Source organism: Helicoverpa armigera, chromosome 25 (assembly GCF_030705265.1).
Source record: "Helicoverpa armigera isolate CAAS_96S chromosome 25, ASM3070526v1, whole genome shotgun sequence".
NCBI classification, from domain to species: domain Eukaryota; kingdom Metazoa; phylum Arthropoda; class Insecta; order Lepidoptera; family Noctuidae; genus Helicoverpa; species Helicoverpa armigera.
In genome coordinates this window covers 2,428,022-2,454,646 of record NC_087144.1, presented here as the reverse complement: position 1 = coordinate 2,454,646, position 26,625 = coordinate 2,428,022, and the positions used below count along the sequence as shown (strand labels likewise).

At 38.3% G+C, this 26,625-nt stretch overlaps 4 protein-coding genes across 4 annotated transcripts in view; 2 read left to right on the top strand and 2 right to left on the bottom strand.

Moving 5' to 3' along the window:
- The window catches only part of LOC110381036 (dystonin), a 206,990-nt gene extending 201,566 nt beyond the window's left edge, over positions 1-5,424 (top strand). The window contains 8 exon segments of the mRNA XM_064041470.1: positions 312-523; positions 826-983; positions 1,096-1,202; positions 1,299-1,461; positions 1,770-1,838; positions 2,430-2,789; positions 3,546-3,638; positions 3,850-5,424. Of these exon segments, the coding sequence (XP_063897540.1) occupies positions 312-523; positions 826-983; positions 1,096-1,202; positions 1,299-1,461; positions 1,770-1,838; positions 2,430-2,789; positions 3,546-3,638; positions 3,850-4,030 (1,343 nt within the window). The 3' untranslated portion in view covers positions 4,031-5,424.
- A 5,396-nt stretch (positions 5,425-10,820) lies between these two features.
- LOC110376613 (26S proteasome non-ATPase regulatory subunit 9) lies at positions 10,821-13,222 on the top strand. The gene is made up of 3 exons (XM_021335162.3): positions 10,821-11,133; positions 11,562-11,803; positions 12,267-13,222. Exons 1-3 carry the CDS (start codon positions 10,923-10,925, stop codon positions 12,480-12,482), a joined length of 669 nt encoding a protein of 222 aa, XP_021190837.2. The 5' UTR covers positions 10,821-10,922; the 3' UTR covers positions 12,483-13,222.
- LOC110376612 (dual specificity protein phosphatase 23) lies at positions 13,086-18,894 on the bottom strand. Its single transcript, XM_049845552.2, has 3 exons — positions 18,282-18,894; positions 17,432-17,555; positions 13,086-13,504 (listed from the first exon to the last, which is right to left on the bottom strand). The coding sequence occupies exons 1-3, from the start codon at positions 18,678-18,680 to the stop codon at positions 13,194-13,196; spliced, it is 834 nt and encodes a 277-aa protein (XP_049701509.2). The 5' UTR covers positions 18,681-18,894; the 3' UTR covers positions 13,086-13,193.
- A 684-nt stretch (positions 18,895-19,578) lies between these two features.
- Positions 19,579-24,086, bottom strand: LOC110376615 (dual specificity protein phosphatase 23). Its single transcript, XM_049845555.2, has 4 exons — positions 23,954-24,086; positions 22,368-22,798; positions 20,530-20,653; positions 19,579-19,791 (listed from the first exon to the last, which is right to left on the bottom strand). The coding sequence occupies exons 2-4, from the start codon at positions 22,779-22,781 to the stop codon at positions 19,640-19,642; spliced, it is 690 nt and encodes a 229-aa protein (XP_049701512.1). The 5' UTR covers positions 22,782-22,798; positions 23,954-24,086; the 3' UTR covers positions 19,579-19,639.
- Between the last annotated feature and the right edge of the window lie 2,539 nt (positions 24,087-26,625).

Below are 26,625 nucleotides of genomic sequence, written 5' to 3'. Positions count from 1 at the left end.
TGTAGTGTTTTGGTGTTGTTTGTTAGTGTATTTCATTGGATCCACTGCATTGGAGAGGTGGCACGTCTACGCCTATGGATGTTTTGGTAATGTATTTTCGTTCACCCATCCCGCTCGTCCCCAATCATACCCGCATCAGCAAAATTCACTCGCGTTCGACTAAACGTGTGGACTAATAGTAACAACGTGAAAATTCGTCGTAAACAAACGCGTTCCGGAAAAAAACGATTGGCACTATGAAGACAGAAACGAATAAATCGTTAACGGTTCCTTCCTTAATAAGCCCCCCGGTTTTGTATTGGTACGTTTAGCTGAGGAGTTTATGGAGCAGCTGAGGCCTATATTTGAGGCTCTACGGCAGCGCGAGGAGCTTCCGTGTTCCTATCCTCTGCACGTCGGTTCAACACATGGCACTAAGCAGGCGTTCATATACGGCCACTCAAGATCTCAAGGTTCCACCACGCCGGGCGCGCATCATTATAGCCACCACCATGGCTACCAGCCCTCTCCAGGATATCATTGGGTAATGCTATGTAGGCAGTGTGAAAGTGGCGCGGTTATTGCACTCTCGAATCATTTAAGGTTTTATTTTATTATTTGTCCATTGTGTAAGTCCCATCGCAAATGTTCGTAATGTAGACACCGTCAAGTCCGCTAGAGTGGCATGGTTATAGTTAATTGTGTATCTATATGATTATCATGTTTGCTTTGAATAGTCACTTTTCCATGAACACGAAATATTATGAAGTAGAATTGCTCAGCGTTTTTTGAAGACTTGATTATCTTGATGTATAGTGCAGATTAACAGTAAAGTATTTAATGTAGGTAAGGGAGCGTACTGCTCGTTCCGTACCAATGTCCGCGGGAGTAGTGGCTGGCAGAGCGTCGAGGTCTTCCCTGAGCGCTGGCACACCTGACTCCTTGAGCGACAATGAAGCAGCAAGTGGACTTGGAGCGAGGTACAGGAAACCCAGCGTGCCAAGGTGAGATATTGATTGAAAATACATACTATTGAAAATCATCATAATTAAAACATAAAATAATTATGACTTAAATGGAACCCTGTTTATATTTATTTTAATTTTATTATAACAGGTCAACGTTAACGCCCGGAGGATCCCGACCAGGCTCAAGACCAGGTTCACGAGCAGGATCAAAACCACCTTCAAGGCACGGATCAAATCTCTCTCTAGATAGTACAGGTCAGTTCACCAGATCTCAATCTTTTACAAATGTAATAAAAGACTTGTAATTTAATTTAGAAGCATTATGACGTGTTTTATTTTAAATATTTGCAGATGACGTATCGACACCATCTCGCATCCCGATGCGTAGGGTGACAAATACCAAGACGTCGATAGCTCGCGCGGCTGCCAACGCCAGCAAGCTCGGCGTCACAACACCCAATGGAGGATCTCGACCGCGCACACCAACCGGCTTCCTGACCCCAGCTAGCGGAAGGTGTGTAACTTGACAACTTTCTCACATAATTTTTGTGTTTGTAGATATTGGAGTTCAGAAAAACCGTTTTTTATTGCAAACGGTGTCGACATTTTAGACAATCATAATAAACATGTAGATTTACTACAGCTAGTTACGTCCATTTTTATTGGAGGATGAACTCGAACACTACATCTTACTCTACACTTGAACCCCCTCTAAACTAGGTATCAAGATCTACACAATAACTTTTCCCCAAAATCAGTCATTTTCTACCACGAACATGTAGACAACAGATTGTAAACTTGTGTATTGATACGCACGGACAGGTATGCTACCGGCGGGATGTACCGCACGTCAAGTATACCGACACTGTCACCGGTGCCGGCGTTAGTGAGGTACACACTCAGAGTTCGCCCTTGACTTGTTTGTCCAACGTGTATCTTGGTTTTCGGACGCAATTTTATCAACATCTACTGTAGTCCTTCCTTATATGCAGTCGTTTTTGTTCCTCATTAGGACAGAAATAACATTTACAATACAATTAGTAATAGTTAACTAGACCTTTTAGTAATTAAGTTTTGTTGTTAATTAATCATTTGTAAGATCAGATTGAGTTCGAAGAGAGTTTGTCAAAGATACACGAGTGTTGAGCACGTACAGCTTATTGAGGGTTTTTAGGTGTAGTGACGTCAAGGGTACGTCTAGACATGTTGGGTGCACCTGTATTGGGCCAGATCACAAAATTGTTCATTGTTATGTCTCTCTGAAATATGTATGTAAGAGTATGTAAAGAAGGTGGTGGGAAAACTCCATTAAAGGTTTGGCATCGAAGAAGTTCAAAAGGCATGTTAAGTAGGCAGCTAAAGCTTCACACGGTGTGGTTTTACTAACAAAAACGACAGAATTATCAAGAGCGTTAAACTAAATTGTTATTATTTTTTTTCCTTCCCGCATGCAATTACGAAAATGGAAAACCAATAAAACAGCTCGACACATTCCCAGCCATCCTCAATGGCGTCCGAACATCCCAAATCCTTATCCCATACTCATCCAGCATTCCAAACACAAGGTTCCACAAAAATTCCAGTTTACGTTGGCAACCGCTCTCACCGCTCCCCGTCCGTTGAGAGGCGATTGAAAATATCCAGAAAATCTCACTCTCGAGAAACTTCCCAAGAACCCAGTCCCACTTCCCAAGGCCCCTCGAGGAAGTCAGAGCAGAGAAGTCCCGAAGACGACTCCTCACTATTCAGCATATCGGGAATGACGAGCGACAATGAATATGAGAGTAATATAAGCGAGTCGAGCGGCGAAGCGTCAAAGCCGACCCAGCGCGACGTCAAAGGGTACAAGCTTGTAGAATGCTAGCTTCGGTTTTTGCCCGATTATTTTGATTGATGCTCTTTGAATTTTGGAATTTATGTTTTCATTCGTACTTGTCATCGTCACAAAATTTCATGCTCACATCTGTCAGATCATCCGCTTGTCGAATCTTGAATCCACTCATCTCAGATCGTTTCGCACTATGAACACGTCACCTGTTGATAATATCACTCTTTGCATCAAACAATACTAACATTGCCTGAAGCACATAACGGCTAACGATAGCTTTGCACTTATGAAGGGACCGGAGAAGTCGACACTTGCTATCGACTGATTTGGAATCTTTATCGCACACCATCCCAGTAATCATTTGACATGCTTCTATGTAAATATTTGCACTCTGTGCAATTTGCCTTCATGTTGTCATGTCTTAAACATACGAATATTGCAATAACGTTAAATAGATTTAACAATGTTAACTTACTTTGTTACTATGTTATTGAGTGTTGTTGGTTGAATTTTTAAGTTTTCTTCTAACGTATTGCAATATTTGAATACAACCTTATTGATATTTATATAATTACGATCTATTTATCGTATCTTATGTTCTATTTCTTTTTTTCGTCTTTGCACATGTATTGAAACATACAATAAAAAAACTTCTTAATTTTAAAAGCTGATGTCGAAATACATGTGCAGAGACACTAACAAGTTTTCTTTTCTGTTGTCCTGACTAATCTTCTGTATGTCTGTCTGTGTGCTCGCTAACATCAACGTAGGAGTGGGTCGTTTGCCTCTACTGAAGGACAAACGCCCGGCCGAAGTCGCATCCCAGTACTAAAGGATCACCATACTAACAGTAATACGAATAGGTAACTACTAAACTTATGTAGTGTGCTTTTAATTTTGTTTTTTTTTCTTCGTTGTCAAAATTATTTTAGGTATTTGTTGAATGTAGAACAATTGGCGGTATATACGTGGGTTTTAGTTTCTTTTTTCCTATTTTTATTTAGAGTTGTTTAGAGCTTTGCATGTTCAGGGTATTTAGAGGGAATGTAACTAATTTACTTTATTTGATAACAGGCAAAGGACGCCCTCTGGGAGCACAACGCCAGTGCGATCTGGTCAGCAGACTGCGGTGACTCGGCTGATGAGGAAGACGTCAGACTCGTCCGACGCGGGCACGCCGACCACGCCTGCCTCACGACGCGGTACTCCTGCATCATCTCGAACTACGGAGAAACGCGAACCATTCCGACTTTAGACGATAAAAATAACGCCAACCCCACACACTTTGTAATTGTGAACTTACCAAAATTATGAAGTCGGGGATATCACCTACGCTATGCAAGTCGCTCTGACGTTAAGCTATTCAATTTAAAATCATGTTTAATCAATTGCCAAAATTATTATATACCCCACCTTTAAAATTTTTACCACGAGAGAGCGGCTCGCATGGACGTGGGCCGCCGACATAACATTTAATAACTAACATAAATTAACCAACGCGCGAATTAAGCCAAGCTTAATAAAAAAATACGCCAATATGGCTTTTAATTTAAGTGAGAACAATTTATAGATAATGGTATTAGTAAAACTTAAAGTCTGCACTTGTTGCCTTGTATTTTTTTCTAAAATCCGCGCCAGTTTTTGCACTTCGTAATTTCTTGTTTTATTTATTTGTGCTGTCGAGATTTACAGGACATGTTTGTTCATTAGTCGATGTGAATAAAATACTTTCTCTTATTTATTGTCAACGTTGCCATAATTGTTAGTGTACCTATGTTTTTGTATGTAAAATGCGTATTAATGTCTCTATACAGAGGCTGGTAAAGTGTGATGACGATTTTAATATTGTTTTCTTTAGGGACCATTTGGTTTAACGGATTAATGAAGATAGGTGATTGTTGACTATGGCTTTGAGACTGTCGCACTCTTGCGCGTATTTCGCCAGATATGCGTTCAGACAGATGGTTCCAAAGCTATCGTCCGCAATCTATTAAGGTGATAATAGAATACTTTTTCTTTTGTAATGCACAATTATGTGTTTCCCTTCATATTTTTAAGTCTTATTTGTCATAAGACCTGATTTTTGATTTGATAATTATTCTTCTGTTTTATACACTTTCTGTATATAATTTATGTATTTATCACAATTGCACAATCTCAAATCGAGAAAAACAGATATTTCGTTTGATAAAACAGTACTTCACTCCTGGCTTTCGCCAGGGTCGGGAGTGTCTTACGTGTTTATAAAGAAATCAAAAATCTGATCATGATGACCGAAATATTTATAAGTAAATCAAGTACAGTGTCGTAAAGACGTTGTTTATTAAAGCGCTAAGAATATTTTGATATTTATTGAAATAACGCTTTAAAATGTAACCTCTTTCAAAATGTTAACCATCGCTCACCATTTATTTGTAAGTTTTTAATATAAATCTGTCCCTGTTATTAAGCTTAATTATTATTATTACGAAAAATTATTAATCTGGTCATTTTTATTTAAATCATTGTTATATTTGTTATGTAAAATCGTGGCAAATCTACTAAAAGGCTTATGATATTTTTTGTATAAAAGGATATCGTTGCATTACAACTGTTTAAAATCTCATAACAAAATACCTATCAAATAAATGAAAAGTAACAATTATGAAATGTTTTTAATTTTCCGACTCCTAATCCCACGTCTCTTAATCTACCATAATATTATTATACAAACAAAGTTGGTTGCAAAAATCACGTCGTTCTACTATATTTCTCTTGCGCTAGAAAAAAAAGAGGTGAGTCATGCCATCTAGGGGCCGATCTAGCACTCAAACACGTAGCGGTAGAATAAAAGAGAGCATGGAGGGATTTTAAATAACGGAGTACTTGGTGACTTAGTGGGAGTATTTAAGAGAGAACATAAATAAGTACATAGCGGGAATACGTAGACAATATACAAGGTGTTGATTTGCATTTGTGCCATACTTCAGGAGGAGGACATAAAATACGTAAATAATCGATTGGAATTACAGTAGACGAGAAATAGCTAATACGCACTGCTTTTTTTGTCATTTTAATGTCGTAGTATTTCAGAAGTAACCCAATTTTATGAATGATCGTTACGTATGCTTTGTGTTTGCCTTTGTTTGAGGGCGCAGCACGGTTTTAAGGCCAGTAACACACGCGCCAAGTTTAAAATACGGTTAGACGACATTGAAGGAATTCCGAAAAAAAAAAATTACGTACCAATTTTTTTGTTGATTTTGTGTCGAGAATCAGTAGCATAATTACGTCCTTGAATATGGCACGGATGCAAATCAACAGCTTGTATAAGGGGAGTACGAAGTAGTAGAACGTAACGAGTAGAGGTTTTTTTAAAAATTATCAAATAAACAGCAGGTTGAGACTCAATTTTACTAACAAAATATAATCGAGATCTAGGACAAGTTTGGCCTGGTGATTAGTGTATTTAAATACTCTACTCAAAAATACCAGCTCTTGAGTCAAGCACCATGAAGTCCAAAATCTGAAGGCCCTTAATGAAATAACCAAGTCCATGGTTTACACGGTACCTTGGACCCTGGTGCCCAATATCAGAAGCCTACCTATTTTTATATTATAGAATGTTTTTTTTTAATTTATTATTTAAAATGTAAATAATATGTATGTCGGCTCTTCGTTACCAACATCAGAAATCTCCATCGTTTACTCTAGCCACAGACGCTTAGTTTATATAATGAATAATAATGCCAGCACTGTCTTGAGTACACTTTATAGTTAGAAATAACAATTGTGGTGAAAAACAAACAATAAACTAAATTACGACGTCGAATTGAGACGATTCGCCTGGTGAGGGCGCGCGGGCTCTTTTCTTTGTGTCAAAGTTCCCGCGCTGCTCCCAACTTGACGCTCCGTCAGAGTGACACTTCCTCAGCTGTCACTCTAATCCGACGTATTCTCATATTCTCTACGGCGGCGCCGACACGGCCAGACTGACAATCGTCCGTCCTCGGACGTAGTAGTTTATTGGCGTCCTGGAAAGATCAAAACAGTACACGGCTAATGATCCGCTCGTCCACATTGACGAACATAATGCCATAATGTCTACCATAATACAGAAGCAACATTTTGCCCACACAGAAACTTTACACACGGCGACTTTATATACTACAACTTTACACACCATAACTTCATACACCGTAACATTACACACCACAACGTGGACCGGACGAGTGCGTCCCTTCGACCAGCCACCAAAGCGACATGGACCGGACAACACTGTCCCTTCGACCAGCTTGTATAACACAAAACCACAAACATGGACCGGACGAGTGCGTCCTTCGACCAGCCGCCAAAGCGACATGGACCGGACAACACTGTCCCTTCGACCAGCTTGTATAACACAAAACCACAAACATGGACCGGACGAGTGCGTCCCTTCGACCAGCCGCCAAAGCGACATGGACCGGACAACACTGTCCCTTCGACCAGCTTGTATAACACAAAACCACAAACATGGACCGGACGAGTGCGTCCTTCGACCAGCCGCCAAAGCGACATGGACCGGACAACACTGTCCCTTCGACCAGCTTGTATAACACAAAACCACAAACATGGACCGGACGAGTGCGTCCTTCGACCAGCCGCCAAAGCGACATGGACCGGACAACACTGTCCCTTCGACCAGCTTGTATAACACAAAACCACAAACATGGACCGGACGAGTGCGTCCCTTCGACCAGCCGCCAAAGCGACATGGACCGGACGACACTGCCCCTTCGACCAGTTTGTGTAACACAACATCCCAAACATAGACCGGACTGCACTGTCTCTCAACATTGATCTATCACATATACTCATTCATAATACATAACACAGTAACTAACCTTTCTGTTATGGACGATCCTGCTCAGTATGAACTTCGACTTCATATTGTACATCTAAGGTGTCAGAGTCATAGAGGCTAAGTGTCTCTGACCACGCAGTGAGCGTTTCAGAATCAGCTGAAGCAGTGACCGAGTCTGCACTCAACATATCCCCGAAATTTGGAGTATCACCGAAATCATTGCTGTTTTGTGCATTGCAGTGCGAATTCATCCGACGCCGACACGGTCTCCTCTTCATTCAATAGGCTGTCAGTGATTTCAAGTAAACCGGTATGTCCCTTAGGTACTGGACGCAAGTTCTCATGAGCATGTTTGTAAACGCGATTTGAACCGTTAATATTTTTCAGTTCGTAGCGATCATTTTCTAATACCGATGTTATAATGAATGGCCCTTTAAACTTCTTGTCTAATTTAGTTTGGTTTCGTTCACCGGTTTTGAGAAAAACAAAGTCACCCTTGGTGAATGGTTTGATATTGGCGCGACCACGACTAAACCGACGAGTGTCTGCTAATGCAGCCTTTTCGATATTATTTGACGCATTCTCTCTAACGGATTCTAAATCTCCTCGTCCGATTGTGCGATAGAAAGGATCATGCCCATATTAGTATGGAGTCAAAAGTCAGCAACGCCATGCAATGCCCAAATTCCAGTTCTATGTCATACGATAGCTTTACAGCCATATTTGTAAGATATCTAGATTTAATATTATATAAAGCACCGATTCAAAAGATATTGGACATTAAACATGATAAATTCCCACTGGTTTTTTATACATTTTATCGTTTATAGACAGCATTGCTATTAGTTTTTCACTAGGAACTTCATGATCATCATGACTTTTTTATTTTTTAACCGGTGCTTTTTAAGACTTCTAATTATCATCATAATTCTAGTTTTTATTTAATAGGGCTATCTTGTAATATACACTCTCTGGGCGTTACTGGGGCACAGATGGGCATGGTCCTTTTAGACATACCCAACACGGGCGTAGCCAGGGGGAGGGTTTTGGGGGTTCAAACCCCCCCCCCTCCCCCCGAAAAGTGAAGATAAAATTTAACTATATTAATTAATTACACTCAAAAGTATGTGGTTTGGATTGGATTCTCTACGGGCGCACCGCGCCGAGCCGCTCGTCGTCGTGTCACATTCGGTAATCTTCGTGTAGTTTCATGCCGCGTCGTGCCGTTTCGTATCCCACGCGCACCGCGCGCATGTCGCGTTCATTACCGAGACCGAGCGAGAGTATTTAAGCAGATTGCAATTTACAGTGAACGACGACGTTATTTTGTTATTGTTGTGTTTGATTTTACTTAAATACATTTAGAATTTTCACTTTTAATAAGAGTCTATCCAAATATTTACACATTGTTGCAAATACTGGCTACGTTACCTGTTTCCACTGCTACCCCAGAAAGGTCTTTTTCAAGTCTAAGAAGACTTAAAAACTACTTGCGGAACACAACGGGTGAAAACAGACTGAATGGCTTGGCTCTCATGAACATTCACTATGGGATAGAAATTGATGCGAATGAAGTAGTGGATATATTTAAAAAGAAGAACAGAAGATTAATTCTATAACGTGTACCTAGGTATAACTGAACGTAATTTTTTTATTTAGCCTATATTGTTCCCCTGCTTGAAAAAGGTCTTCGACGATTCCTTCCATTCCAGAAGTTTTCTCTGAATCTGTTTATTACATATTAAATATTGTTCTTATGAATAAACGGCTATTTTATGTATTTTTATTAGTTTTATTTTCTTGAACCCCCCCTCCCCGATTCTAAAACCTGGCTACGCCCGTGATACCCAATGATTGTGCGCGAATCCCGAACATTAATTCTGTTGGTGAGTATTTAGTCACTGTGGATTTCGTACTATTTAGCGCTAACTGAATATTGCCTAGTTCGTCACGCCATGTTTTGTTCTGTTCATTTTCTACTATCATAAGCAAGCTTTTCAACGTTCTCATGACTCTCTCTACTTGACCATTCGCTCTACTAGAACCTGTTGCAATGAAATGAAGACTGATCTTGTGCTCAGTACAAAATTTCTTGAATTCGGCAGGTAACTAATAATTTTCAACTCTGGGATTAAACCTAGGTTCACGGTTTCTGATTCTGATTATCTACGATTCCACTAATTAATAAGCACTCCCACTGAACAACGAGACTGAAAATGTCTCTCAAGTTTATAAATGTCGTAAGGCAAATAACCTCAACATAAAGCAAAAATGGATCGGTCTCACCGGGTTTGCACTCAACGTGAGTGACGATGCGCACATCGCCATGGCGCGCAGTACAGCGGCTTTCGCGAACGTGAAGCCAGCCACGGAAATGCACGAGCACCAACACTCCGAACTCACGATGACACGTTGGGCTCCTGGCAGGCGGCTGGGATGCTCCGCAGTAATTTTGTCGCCATATTGCACAATAACCACCGTCATTGTTGAAACATGAAAAAAAAGACAGATTCGGTTAATTTTCTAGCATACCCTCAATAACTAGCTTGACATGTAACAATGGAAAACGATACCATTACCATAACCGTGGTTACCATACTTGTACCTTCGCTGAAATTCTTAATAAATCTTCTACTACAAACTCCATTTCAAATTATCGACGTTACATTTTTACAAATTATCGACGTTACACAATTCGAAACGCATGTGGGCATTCGGATTGCATCCCACTTCTGATGTCGGCTCTTCGTTACCAACATCAGAAATCTCCATCGTTTACTCTAGCCACAGACGCTTAGTTTATAATGAATAATAATGCCAGCACTGTCTTGAGTACACTTTATAGTTAGAAATAACAATTGTGGTGAAAAACAAACAATAAACTAAATTACGACGTCGAATTGAGACGATTCGCCTGGTGAGGGCGCGCGGGCTCTTTTCTTTGTGTCAAAGTTCCCGCGCTGCTCCCAACTTGACGCTCCGTCAGAGTGACACTTCCTCAGCTGTCACTCTAATCCGACGTATTCTCATATTCTCTACGGCGGCGCCGACATATATTTCGATATGATAAAAATCAGGTTCACAAAACCTGTAACATTTTGTTATTGATAAAATAACGGTTTAACGTTAGCGTTAATGGTTACAAAAAACGGTTTAACGTTAACGTAACCCGTTACAAAACCGTCTCATATTTTATTCTGGCAACATTCTACCCAACGTTAAAAAATAACATCTGTCATCCAATTGTCATCAAAAATCGAAAACAATTTTGTGATCACTTACAAAATAAACAACAAAAAAACTAACTACAAATTCTATTAATATGGTCGGAATCAACATGAACGGGCCCGCTAGGGATAGAGTGATGAAATTAATAGAAGACAAAGATAAAATAGAAAGTGAAATAAGGGAACACACTGCGGTATTGGAGACGAACAATGTTGGTATGGATGACCCATTGGTGGACTCTGAAGGCTTTCCTCGTAACGATATAGATGTTTATAAAGTCCGACATGCAAGACATCGCATCATTTGTAAGTACGTTATGTTATACGGCTCTTCTACATAAACCTCAAATATGGCATGACTAGACCACACATGGCATGACTAGGCAATTTTGAATAAGTTTCCATAATTTTCTAGATCTAAAGCTTGTCAAAAAGCACAAAAGTAAACCGCAACCAAGTAGTTTACAAAAAAATATTAAAGTTCATTACTTATTTATGGTTCCTTTTGTATTTACTATGCCTCTACCAATGAAAGTTGTTCACTTTACTATAATACAAATAATGTTATAGAATACTACTTGGAAGTAGGTATAATTTGAAAAAATGTAGTTATCTCTTCTGCATAGTTTCTACCCAACAAACTTTAGAACCTTTGAAAAAAATGACTGAAAACAAACTAATCTACTGGGAAAAAAACATTTACATACTATTTAATTTCCTTTACATACTTACAGGCCTTCAAAATGACCACAAAAGCCTTATGAAGTTAATAGAAAAAGGTTTAGCAGAAGTGCACAAAGACCTGCTTGGTTCCAACGGTGAGGGTCGGGCTGTGAACGGTGCCTCTTCAAGCAACGGTCATGGTAACGGTACAAGCAGTGGAGATACAGGTGCAGCAGCTGCCGCAGCTGTTGAGGATGATAAAGTCTTTGCCGTTGTCGGCTTTGTTCATGATGGATCACCTGCTGATATTGCTGTGAGTATAATTAGAATTCAATTAAATTTTTAAAAATAATTAATACTGATTTATGTCATGTTCCTGTATGTGATGTGAACATAATGACAAATTGTCCAAAGTTGAGTCAATAGTTATTTATACTTATTGGCATGAGAATCTTTAGAAACCATTGGTCAATGTGACTCCTACACTAAGTCAAAATGTTAATAACTAGCTGTTTGTCAATAACTAGGTGTCTGCTGTTTCACTTGCATCTCTAGGGAACTTCTTACTTACTTTACTTCTCCATACCTGAATAAAAATAAAACATATTTTACTTGAGAATAGTGAAGCTTCCCACCAGAGGGAGAACTTTTCAAATCAGTTCAGTAGTTTTACAACATTTACAAGCAAACAAACAAGCAATTTCTTTATCTTTTATATTAATTTTTATTTAATATTTCTTTTGGTACCTAATAATTATGATAACCATCTTTTTCAGGGCCTACAAGAACATGACGAAATTCTCCAGTTTGGTTCAGTAAACCACCAAAATTTCCAAGATATGACTCAAATCAATAACATAGTGGCGCACTCTGTTGGACAACGAGTGAATATTAAAGTGAAAAGAGGCAATAACGTATACAATTTGATAGTTTTGCCCCGGCCGTGGCAACAACCGGGACTTTTGGGTTGCCATATACAGAGAAAATCGTAAATTGGTACATTTATCTACAGATATAGATAGAGTGAATATAGTTTTATGGGAAGTAGCAGGAAAAATTGTTGAAAGTAAGAACTTGTTGATTAGTTGGTGCAACAATAGTGCAGTAACTGGATATTTTCCAGTTGCTGAGGAAACAGTTGTTTTAAGAAATTAAGAAAAATTTAACTGATACAGAATTGAATCTTGCTACACCTGCTAACTGTGCTGCACCAGCTATTTAGGGCTTGCATTATTATATTTTTGTTATATTGGAGAAGAAATTATTTTAATTAACTTCTAAATACGCATAATAATTCTGTAACTTTGTTACAGTATATTCTGTATTTTATACGATAGCTATAACTATTAGATATAACTTTGGTTCTCGACAAACTTCAGAGCAGAAAAATCGATGCCCAGAAACCATTTTTAGGTATCAGGCATTATGTACATGTGCGTACTTGTGCTCGGAAGTTAGTTGCGAGCCGCCATTGAACTATATACATATAACTCTTTGGGATATAAGCGGCTCTAGCATATACAGTCATTTGGTTTTCTAAATATTCAAGTACGCGTCATGAGGTCTTAACTTCTCATAATTAAAATTACCAAAAAGCAATTCCAAAACATAATTTTAATATCCATTTTTTACAAAAATATACATGTGAACCAAACAAAAACTTGCAATATTTTAATTACGAAAAAAATTGTAAATACTAAAATTCAAAAATAAATCTTATGATTGATCACCATTGCATTTGTTTTTTTTCGAGGAATTTTTATTTTAACGTGTTTCTCTTCTTTAGGGTCTCCGAGTTTGACTATTTTAAGATCCTCAGATTCTTCATCATTTTCTGGCGTTTCGGTTTCATCTTTTTTCTTACGAAAATCTTCGTCGGTATACAAGTATTTCATAGAGAAATTGAAGTAAACTTTGTCGTCAACTAATCTGTAGTCGGGTTTGTCTATGGTCCCTCGGAGGCAGTCGTGGTAGTGGCATACCACTTTTTCTTGCTCGTAGGTCTCGCAGGAACCTGGAAATATAATTATAGTATTAACCGTCAAATCCGTAGCGGACCCCAATCGGGGTCTGAACATCAATGTCACCGTAAGCTCGGTTTAGACCCCAATTGGGGTCTGCGAATCAGTCATACACTTTCCTAATTATTTACGCTCATATCTTTGATAAGGCTCATATTTATTTTCTTTCCAATCAAACCACATTTGTGAGTACTAAATAAAATAACTAAATACCTAAATTTAAATTATTTTTACGCATTCAAACCTTTCATATTTAGCATCCCGTTAGAAATATACCTTTTTAAAATCCAATCGTAATTACCGGGAATTCTGATCGAACTCGCCATGTTTGTTTACATTAGTTGTTTTTTTAAAGGAGATGGCCAAATTTTCATAGAAAAAAAACCCAGAATCGACAGCAATGAAACGGTTACCAATAGGTTCTTTATGATAGACCTTTGATGGTGCCAAAAAATCCAGACTGAAATCCATGGGGTTTTGGAGCTATTTCATATTATCGCAAAAATAGGTTATGTTGAATATATGTTGATTTTAAAGATTATTAACATCAAAGGACATAAAAAAGCAAAGTAAACTAACATTATACAAGCCACTAGTAATATCCCCATAGTTTCTGAGTTGGCCTGGTGATTAAAAGGTCTTGTATTTAACCACTCCAGATGCGATTAAGCACCGACCTTACCTACTTGGAGAGGTTTCACAGTTACATGCAACCTTCACAACTGGCTATGATATGTTTTTGGAGAAATTGTCTTTGAAAATCGCGCCATGTGACATTGTCAAATATAACAAATGACTTAGCAATGCAAAACGGTCCAATCACGAGTCTGCATTCAACTTCTAACGAACATCAAACAGTAAAAGTAAACTTTTTTGTGAACTAAAATCTTGATCGAAAAAACGTTATAAAAAGAGAACCCCATGGTTTTTAGATGATTTGAAATACTTTTTAAAATCCACAAATTATACTGAATCCAATCATACATATGAAGTTCCTGTCGACTCTGGGTGTTTTTTTGGCCATCTCCTTTGAAGACGCATAGACAAGATGGCGACGGTGATAGAAGTTTTGCATCGAATGATCCGATTCGTTAAAATAAAGAATCGATTTAATAATTTTATATTATAATATTACTAAATTGCACTTTTGTATAGGTACTTACCATAATCTGAAAATAAATTAGGAAAAGTAAAATGACTTAATTTATTTTGAAAAAAATGCTAGAAAATCAGTGGTAGAAAATACGTTGTAGCCGGAATAAAAAAAATCTTCGGTTTTTAGGGTTTCTGAAGATGGCAAATGAAGACTTATTTATTTCTTCGGGTGTTTTATGTGCAGGATTCCTGTAGACCTGCCAAACTTAATGGCGATTCGTTACTTCCAACTTTTTAACTGAGCGGCAAAGCTATTTGACGAGAGCCGTAGTTAGGTGTAGTTATCGCAAAATTTTATGACGATTTCATTGTTTGAAAGGGCAAATAGTTCGCTGTTCATCGAAAGCTGGTCCAAGATGGAAAGATGGCCGCCGCCGACTTATTTTTAACCGACTTCCCAAAAAGCGGAGGTTCTCAATTCGAACCTTGAGAAATCGAGGGCGACTTTCGAAAGTTGCAGAAATACATAGGTTGAAATCTTATCACTCAGGCGTTTGCCTGGTAGCACTATTCAACAGTGAAGGTTTTGAGCTGAACTGATGATGGAGACCAGTGAAGTTCGAGGGAACTCGACAACTGAATATTTAAACTTTCTCGTGTTTGTGCTTATATTATTCGTATTTACGAGGCCTCTGCAACAGTGAAGGAGATGGAGACGAGAGAAGTTCGGTTGTCGAGATCCCTCGACCTTCTCTGGTCTCCATCATCAGGTCAGGGGCCCGATTCTCCTAATTTTACTTAAGCGACCTTCGATTGACGTTCGACTCGATTCGACTGAGATCCAATCCCGACTCGATTACGATTGAAGCGTATGTGGCATTCCGCTATGTTTTCTTTGAAATAAACGTTTTTATCCTTTTCTGTCATTCAATAATGAATCATTTTGTCTGCAAATGATTTACGATTGCAAAATGATTGTACAGCAAACTACCGTATAGACCAAAATCATCAAAATGGCAGACCAATCGCACACCAATCAAATGTCAATCGAATACGATTGGTCTTTTATTAGTAGCAGAATGCCCGATATGGTTAAAACTGCTATTACGATCATATTGCGATTCGATTTTGACATTATTAACTTAGGAGAATCGGGGCCCAGCTCCAAACCTTTACTGTTTCATAGTGTTATCAGACATACATCTGAGTGTCAAGTTATAACCTTATCTATGCTTACGATTTTCGAGAGTTGCCCTCGATTTCTCAAGGTTTCCATCATCAGATCCTGGACCTAATAACAAATATGGGGAATATACCCTTTCGACCAAAAACAAACATCCAAATTGAGAACCACCTCCTTTTTGGGATTCGGTTAAAAATATTTGGTGACTTTAAAATCAATGAATTATTATTATTGTTTCTCATTATCAAATAAGTACATTACTTTGGTAGTTACAAATTGCATTATATTTCAGAACACCAGGCTTACCCTCATCATCATCATCATCATCATCAGCCTATCGTAGTCCACTGCTGGACATAGGCCTCTCCAAGTGCACGCCAGTGAGATCGATTGAAGTAGGCTAAATACCTCTATGAGCAGGCTTACCCTCCGCCGAAACAAAAATCTTAGAATTGTTCAGAAATAATATAAGAATAAAATTCCGTAATAGGTAATAAAAATTCAATTAAAGTTAAAAATTATTACGAATGAATGACGCAACACCAAAATAAATAATACATATAAAAATTTAATGCTAAAAACTTTCATAAAACTTAAATATCTTTTTTCTTAACAACAAAAACAAATTGAACCTATAATTTAAAATTAATAAATAAAATTGAAATAAGTTGCTATTAAAAAAAATATATAAAATTGGTATTCGATTATTTATAATAAATATCCGATTTAGGTATCGAATGCACACCGATGATTGAAAAAAAAAATAAAACTCTATTCCAAACTCTACTTGTCTGTGACTTTGATCTTGTAAATATTGTTCATTTTTATTGTGTATTTTATGTGCTGATTTTTTAGTTATTGAACATAAATAAGTGCACGAAATGTATTGCAATGGATTGAAAATGTTATAAATATGACGTTTGTGTTGTGTTTGAGAAAGTGATGCGATTATTTATTGGTAAGTTTTCACCAAATTTGAAATGCCTAACTTTTCGATAGACTTAAAAACACCGTAATTATTATATTTTTCTGAATTAACTGACCCCATTTGACCTTTGCACGTTGTTGTCAAATAAGTGAGCTCTAAAGTTATAGGTAAAATACTTCTAATCAGGCATTACGGACTTAGAATTCATGTGTTGAAAGTTAGTACAAATTTTTGACTTCCATGTCGCGATTCAAAATATCCCGCCGAATCAACGGTATAGTCATATGTCAAAATCTTGTCGAGCAGAGGGGTATATACATATGGTATTGAATATACGAGAAATCATGTGCCCAAAGATTTTTAAACTTTCGTATTATCATCAGACTAATCAAAGTCGCTATCAAAAAGAACTAAGTCCTAATCAAAAATTGGTCTTTAAATTTTGTTGCTCTACTGCCGTTCTTATGTAGCCGCAGCCTGATTGAATTGTCTTGTAGATTGGCCTTATTGCTTTTCTCTTAAACCTAAGTTCTGCAAAATTCGCGCGAAAAGTATTAAATATTCTTACAAATTACTTCTAACCTAAGTCATCATCCTCCTGCTCGTATCCCAATTTTATTTAGGTTTGGCGCAGCATGTTTTCTCCTTCCATACTCTTCTATATGCCGTCATCTCGCAAGTAACATTCTTTTTAACCATAGGTTTATTACAAACCTGGTCTCTGCACCCTGACAGTGAGCACAGCTCTCTCCGGGGCCATTCCCTTGAAGTGTACCAGATAGCAGGCCAGCATGGTGCCCGTACGTCCTCGCCCCTGGCGGCAGTGGACGCCTATCACCTGTAACAGTGAGGTTAAACTGTTAGAAAGTCATAAATTGCATCTATAGACTAATATTTTAAAGAAATTAACATTAGAATGTAGTCGGGGTGATAAAATACAGAGGGTGCACTTCGTGTGCATTAGTTTAACCTATTTAAGTAGTTTTATATGTAATAGTATATAATTTAATATTAAAATATTTTTGTATCTTCAATATGCCTGAATTAAATAAACGAAAATAATTAAAAGTATTAGGGCTGCCTGATCATCACTAAAGTTGAGTTTGCCTACCAGCGTAGGATACTTTTGGTTTGATTTGGTAAGCTAAAAAAACATATTTCATGATAATCCCAACGAAAGGCCCTTTGCATCGACGAGAAGGTAGGTAGGATCATTAATCATGTGCTTATTCAAGGCAAGGCGAGAAGTGACAACTTTACGCATAATAAACGTTACTATAATAATTATGAATGAAACGGTCAGCTGTATTCTGATGACGCAAACCAATGTTACGGTTCATAAATTATCCCAGGTAAACACTGAAGTTTGCAGTGCAAAACCAAAATAAACTAGTGTGCCAACTCACGCCATCTAGTTGTCGACACTGACATTAATCATGTACAATATGTGAAATGATTATTGTACATAGTAAATGCAATAGAAATTAGGAAATGGCCACGTATGACAGTTTATTATTATTTTATTTACATGAATTTCTAATGTTATGAAAAGTAACAAACTGACCTCCCCCCTCATTTCAGCTCGTTCACATATTTCAATAAACTTCAGAATCTGTTTCAAAGTTGGGACACCGAACTCCTTGATCCTAATCTCTGACCATTTCATTTTTTTCTCGCACTCCAATATTGGCGGGATTCTCTCTGGTGACAGCGTGATGAGGTGATTGACTCCTACGTCGGCGAGATAGTTCAGATTTTCCACCGTTTGGGGGAAACCCATAGCCGCGATCTTGTTCTCAATGAACCACGAGAAATTGTACGGAGGATACGATTCATATTCCTTTGTTTCTTGAGCAACTTCTTCTTCTGCAGGCTTTTCCTCAACTTTCTCTTTAGGTTCCGTCCTGTATTTGTACCAAAGTTTAGCCAACTTCACGTTGGGTCGGTTAGGCACTCGACTCATTTCACTAACTTTACGAACTTCACAAACTAAAGGATTTGGTAAAAGTTTATTTTTACCAGCGAACGCCGCACTTGGTAAGAAGCCAGAGGGTATTGGCAGCCAGATTGGCACGAATAGATTTGCTAATGTTACGTATATTTATAGTGAAATGTCAATTAGAAATAATTAGGCTTAATTTAGATGCAGTAAATTGTGATCAACTTCATATTGGACAATGGGTTTTGTAAGACAAGGGGATAGGTGTAGGCACACATAGGAAACTACATACGTCTACAATCATGGATACTTGCTGCATTACTGATCGCGAGACACGCTCATATCATTGTAATAATTGGATTCGAATAATTCGTTGAGCAATAAATTTTTTTTTCTACCCACTGGTCAGAATCTCAGAATGGTCAGGATATCTCAATGCTACCAACATGTACAGCCTTATTATTGATTTAAGTACCTACCTACTCCTGCTGTTAGCGTAGCCTCTGGAAGTATCAGACTCCTGCTTAATTTCATCATTATTCGCTTGGCCTTTTGCATTTCAAGCTAGCGGGTACCTACTCCTTTGAATCACGAGTATCTATATAGTCAGCGGTTTAGTAGTTTATTGTCAAAATATTTTTTTGAATTTCAGGTTTGTGTGAATTACCTTTGTTGTGTGAATAATTTAACCATTAGAGACTCTGAAACTCACTCCCTCAAAATACTCTTTCAAATTCACACGCCTCAAAATCAATTCACTATCTCTCTTTCTCCGTCGCAATCTCTCACACTTTCTTCGATATCACACTTATTCGATGCCTCACTCTCACACGCACACTCACACACACACTCCCAAATTCATTCTGATTCTCTCATTTCTCTCTCTCCCACACTCCACCAAAAATAAATAAAACAACGCCAATAAAAAACAAAACAAATTACAATTATAATAATATCAGGTACAATATAGCAGATCACAGTTTTCAATCCAGCACTTTCTTCGTGAACTCCTTGGCGGTTTGTACGAACTCCTCCATGGCATCTCCACTTACTCCGAACTTGAGAGGATTGTCCTCCGTGAGGTATTCGAAGTACCTCCCCACTGCCTCTTCGTGTTCCTCCGCGTCTAGTGAACCTGTAAAAGAATGAAGTTTCGGTTATCTTTCTATAACATCTCATAATATAATCTAAACTTCTAGGTGAAATAAAGAGGAATCATTTTTTTGCCTGTTTGTAGTACTAGGCACTCTGCTACAATTTTTTTTTATATCATTCATACTAGATGGTTATTTATGATCGCGCATATCTTATGTAAATGCTACACCCTCCCCCGAGTCGGATAGAATTTAAAAGTATAGACGAGAATAAACATTAGCATAAATCATTTTTCCACCACTTTGATATGGACATTGAATTCAAAATGGAGCGTTCCCGGGAAACAGAAAAACACAAAATCTTTGTGACGCTCCGCTGTCCAGTAATAATTTACACAATGTAGCGTCCGTGACGTAAATAAGACCGGAAGTCAATGTTAATCTTGAAAACGCGTAAATTATGGAATCTCACAATATTATGATTATTTATCGACTTCTCGATAACTATCTCTAACTCGATAAATATCGATTACTTCTCGATAAACACAACCAACTAGCTAACTTCTGTCAAGCAAGTTAGTTGAAGACAACTGTGTTCAATATTATTATTCTGTGGTTGGTTACCTACAGCCTTTTTATCGTCCCACTGCTGGGCTGCGGCCTCCTCTCACACGGAGAAGGATTGAGCGTTAATCACCACGCTTGCTCAATGCGGGTTGGTAATTTAATTTATTCAGTGGTTATTTGAAGTTAATCTTCGAGCCATATGCCGTGCCTACCTGGCCTGATCATCCTGATGGAGTTCATGGCCTGGTCGGGCCCGAACCTGTGGAAGTGTATGAGGTAGCACGCCAGCATCACGCCGGATCTACTCCTACCCTGACGGCAGTGGATGCCCATCACCTGCGGAGAAGGAAATGCAATGATCAGATTAATATACCGAGACCAATTTCACTGACGATAGGTAAGTTATAAGTGCTTTGGTTACCAGTCGTTTTAATTTGTTATGTGACTATATAGCTCTGTTCCCCGCAGTATCAAGTAAGGCCTGTTATTTCACCTATTCCTGAGAACTTTTTTGGTTGCTTGAACATAATTGGTTAACAGCTGCCAGAAATAATCAAGCGTAATTAGTGGCGTAATGGCAAGAGGTGGATTGTAGGTACGTAACTGTTTACTCCCTAGATGCTAATATTCTCATGACATCGTTCCTTGAAGATATTTAAGAGATGAGAGTCTGCTACGAGACTTACGAGAATATCGTTGAATCCATGAGCAGCTATATTACGAAAGCTACTGCTTGATGCGGTTATACGTATGTAGAATAGAATAGAATTTTATTTTGGTTGACTCCAACGGTCGGTTTTTCTGGCTTCACGAAGGTATCCAACATGATGAAGACCATTTATGCATGAAGCAGTCTTAGTTTCGCCATGACAAACGTCTCCATATGTCCAGCATTAAAACCATGGCATTGAGCCACAATTTTAATGACCCCTGCTGTTCATTTGGCTCACTCAAGATTTACTCAGTCAGGTAAATACCAATTCGTAGACGGTCTGAAATAGACTTTGTTTATTTATGTTTGACCGTTATTTAGGTTGATTAAATAGCATTTTCGGGTGCTAATAAGATGTATTTATTAGTTGTTGGTCGTTAATTACCCAACTGTTTAAAATGCTTGGTCAACAAGACTTCGATGTTAAGACGCGTCTCGCAATTACTTCCCCATTGAATGCATTAGAAATAATAAATGGTTAGGACGTTGTCACATGAATCCTAGTACCTCTATTGTAGGTACCTACATGAGTGAAATCAAGCTGCCGAAATATGCCGGGTGTCACCATCGATCGGCATACATCATCATCACACAAATAGGCCGGATTCGCTTATAAGATAAGGACTTAGTAAGAATAAACAATGAAGATCTTGCGTTATATTAAGAAGATTTTAGGACTGGTGACACAACAATACTATACTAGGTACCTATTTCTTGATTCGTCTGTCTACATGCTGTAATGATGAATGATCTACATGCTGCCGGAACTCATTTGTATGTAACATCTTTCAGCGTGCCTAGAAAAACTTTATACCGGTAGTTTGACATTTCACTATTTTAAAATTAGAATTTTGGCTATGATGAATGGGGTGACTGTCCGATCTTTATTTTAGCAAAGTGAGCATCTTTGCCCAGCCAAGCAGGTGTAGCGAATTAATCATAAAATGATGTGATAATCTTATGATTATAACATGATTAATATTATGACAGAAAGTTCTCAGACTATATATATTAAATTTTGTATGCGGGAACCTAAGTATAATAGTACTCTTAATACATTTGAGGGCACGTTAAATGGGTAGGTTATCATTTGAACATCTTTGGCAGTCGTTACGAGGGGATAGTCAGAAGCCAGCAAGTTTTACAACCATTTTTCCGGGTTGAGGAGGTTAGATAGGCAGTTGCTCCATGCAAAGCCGACAGCAAATATAGTTTGGGAAAACGCTTGGCAGATGAAGTTAGGCAGTGGCTTCTCTTCTGGTTAGGACCTTTACCCAACAAAATAGGTACCTACTGTTCTAGGCCTATGATGATGATAGAAATGTGTGAAACACTCACCTCGCCATTCTTGTCGGCTCTCTTACAGACTTCTATGAACTTCTTAATTTGTTCTACGTTGGGTGCTTCAAATTCTTCTACGGGTATTTCTGTCCACCTCAGCCTCGCAATATCGTCCACAGGAGGTTTCTTACCGGCTGTCAGTGTTACCAGGTGTGTGATACCTTGATTTACTAAGAACTTCAAATTCTCTTTATTCCTAGGAAAAGCCATAGCTGCAATTTTTTTGGGAATCACCCAAGAGAATTTTAAAGGTGGGTACGCATCAACTTCGATGTCCGGGAACGGGTTTTCTGGTATGATAACTGTTAATTCGTTCCTTATTTCCTTCGTGGCTCCCGCCAAGTTTTTGTCGTCTTGTTCCGTGATATTTTCTATCCTTGATATAACTTGGTATTCGTAATCGTCACCCATGGCTGTTTTTGTTGTCACTGCACGAAAAAAAGTTTATTTAGCGCGAAAATGTAAGTCAAATATTTTTTAATTTATTTTTTGAAGGCACAGATCAAATTTTCAACCGGTTTTATTTTTCCGGTTGACCATCTAGCGCGGTTTTTGCGTGTTAACTGACTAGAAAGGGCGGGAAAAGTTGGCACTGGCTCACTGGAGAGGATGTAACATTTATTTCTGGAGTCTTATGTTTACAACGATCAATTTCTAGCGTTGAATTTATTTTTCACGATTCTCAACCTTGTTTCGTCACAATAGACATTAAAAATAGATGATTTAAATTTTTGAGGTTAAGTTTTCCGTTGATGAATGATCGTTCGAACATTAGCCGCGTGCAATTTGCAAATGTCATTTTATTTACTTCTGACGTAGTTAGATATTATTGTCGTAGATGACGTAAAGATTCTGTAAACACGGATCTTTTATTGGGATTGTTTACAGACTATAACAAAGTAATGGGAGCGTAAAACGTTAGCTGCGAATTGTTCAAAATTTTGATTTCGCGGATGTACAGTTTATGAATCTTGATGCTGTCATAGAACGTTTATTTGTGGATAAAGCATCATTATCGTGACGTTGACTCGATTTAGCTTTTGCCAATTTAGTGACCTGTACCTTCCTATTTTGCGAAAGTTTGCTATCGTAAAGAAGGTGTTGAGAAGAGGACGACCACAGAAATGATTGTTGGATTCTATAGAAGACGACATGACTGCCAAAAGACAAGCGAGGGCATGTCAGATAGGAAGGTATGGAAGGAGAAGAGCATGTCTTCTGGGCCGACTGAAAATAATAAATAGAGGTGGCCTAGGTAGAGACCGGAGAATAATGCTCAAAAGTCTATAGGTAGGTCCCTACTTAAGTGTCTGATATCAGCTACGATGGCTGGGAGTCGCATGAGGATTTCTAAAAAGTCAGAACACTGCGATTTGTTCTGCATTAAACTAACGGTACCTATACATATCGCAACTTTACATTTTATTTTAGGTTGGTCACCAAAAGACGTAAACCTTCACCTGCTTACTACAAAGTTGCATATAACATGGGTCGTCGGGTATTGTGTCTTAACAGATTTATAGAATGGAACTCACGTAAAGCTTAGCACTTTCATTAAATAAATAATTAAAAACAGCACTTACATTATATCAGGTCGGGCTATTATCACGCTATCAAAACTAAGACTGATCCACGCCAAATAGATCGAAATCCGAATATGGATACCAATGCAAGTGTCAATCTGTCATACTTAGAAATAAGAAACTAAAGCCAATCAATTACCAACTCTACTTCTTACATATAAAGTTGAAAATCCCTTAAAAATATTTAGGAAAAAATCATGCCTGTTCTCCAGGGGAATTTAGACTTTATAATACTAAATTTAGGGATGATTTTAGGTTGTAAAGATAATGATTAGGCCTGCATGATCGTTGAACCCTCAGCTAGTTCAAGGAGTGTCTTCAAACTGGCAGACATGTTGACGTTTGGTGACAACTGGTGCCAAAAGTGATAATAAATTATATTAATTTGGTGTTTTTATTGCTATGCTAATGTTTGTTGAAAGGAAAACAAAAGTATAAATAAATATTTTGTAGGGGTTTCATCCGGATAAATTCTATAATGGGGTTTCCAGACTTCCATTCCCCTCTTTTTTAATGGTCAATGCGGTATATGTACCCAGAGCTCTGCAATTGATGGGAACTTCCTAGTTCCCACCTCCGGCTGACCAGATACGCTTAGCTACTTAGATATATTGCCCGTGCTATGACTATACCCAGCTAGATTTGGGGTTCTTATACTTTTAAAATAATGTAACTTGCCTAATGTATGTAGGTGACTGTAAAAACATGCAGCACCCACCCTAAATAAAACCGGGAAAAGGGCAGGTAGATGATTGATGATCGTAGGTATTGCCTGATCCAATACTCCTCAGTCACGTTCCACTTAACCGTCAAAGAAAGCGTTATTCTCGCATTTCACATTATATTTTCGCCTGACATTCAAGATTAATTCATCATTCTGGAATAAAACTAAGGTCACAGCAATCATCTGGCAATTGCCACCATTCCAGGTCACAATTATTTTGGTCCAGTTGATTCGAAATTGGCTGTCACCGAAGGAGACGCGGTCATGAAACCTTGACTTTATTTTGACTAACCAGGTTCCATTTTCAGAAGCCAGATAGTCTGATAACCAGTCTTACCAAGGGGTATTGGGTTGCCCGGGTAACTCCTTGTAAACCACTGCCTGCTCTGCTGCGTACAATTAGACTGGAAGCCGACCCCAACATACTTAAGAAAAGTTAGAAGATGAGGTTCTTGATTTCTCATTTCCCATTCCGCATAGGTCCAGTTGAAAACCAGCGTCAGACACTAGCTGTCTGGCGTAATGCTGAACTGGACCTATTTGGCGCAACCTTTTGTTACTTTATTTTGTTTTTATTTCTATGTGTATGTCTATGTATGGCTTGTGTCAATAAATAATTTTTCTTTCTTCATTTTCATTTTCAGGGTTGAAATGGCTTATGATCTGATGAAATGGCGGGAAAGTGGGTAGGTATCTACTATCCTATGTGTGCACGTGTAGCTAGAACTTCCTGATAATTATTTTTCTTTGCATATCAAGGCTATTGAAGAAATTAATGCTTGTACTAACGCTAAAGACAAGGAAGTAGAGACATGACAAAAATTTGACAACCGATTTTCAACTTTAAACCGTTCCACAAAAGGTTGAATTTCTATAAACACTGGGATGGCCTATATGTTTTGTACCTGACGCAATCGTGAACAAAATTAGATTTAGAGTTTTCAGTCCGCGTCGAACTTGAAACACTTTTGATAATGTACCTACGAGATTACAGTGTAGGCGTTTATTAATATTCCTGACACTTTCTCATGACGTAATTCTTACAGCGAGATTATAAGATTAGCCAAACTAGCGAAAGATTGTTCGAAAGTTGAATTTATGCTTTTAGTTCTTCGAATCTATCTAAGAATATCGAAAATGATCATCGTCTGTTTAGACAGAAAAAAGGTTAGCCTTTTCCCAACTATGTTGGAGTCGGCTTTTAAGCCTATGCGGATGCAGCTTTCTAGTAATAGTTTTATGTGTAGTGATTGCCAATCTGACCTCTTCAACCCCGGGCAAACTGGTACCAATCTACGCCATGCTTTTAATATTTTCGTCCGGTCTGCAGTTTTCACAGATCATAAATTTTTCGAAGTCGTTGTCTGCAAGTCTGACTGAGCTTATTCTGCCACCGACTATTAGAGCCATGTCATCATCATCATTTCAGCCATAGGACGTCCACTGCTGAACATAGGCCTCCCCCTTAGATCTCCACAGATACCGGTTGGAGGCGACCTGCATCCAGCGTTTTTCGGCGACCTTTATAAGGTCGTCTGTCCACCTTGTCGGTGGACGTCCTATGCTGCGCTTGCTAGTCCGTGGTCTCCACTTCAGCACTTTTCGACCCCATCGGCCAACTGCTCTGCGAGCAATAGAGCCATGTGAAAAGTTTTATTTTCCTTTTGTTTTCTACTTTTCCCCTTTCATAGCTCAACGCTCCAGTTCTCGCTTTTATGCCGTACGTAGTTCAATCGCCTTTCTTTTTTCGAACTCAAATATCGTAGTTTTCACACGTTCATGACCGTAACTCCTTCCAAACACCCACAATGTTTAGTAGATAAGTACAATGACACTAAACCAACATGTAGGTAGGTAGGTACAATATCTAAACAAAAATATATGGAAGTGATGAATGAAAGATTCAACGTAAGTGTAATTTATTTCGTGTTGAGTGAGGGCTTTTTTC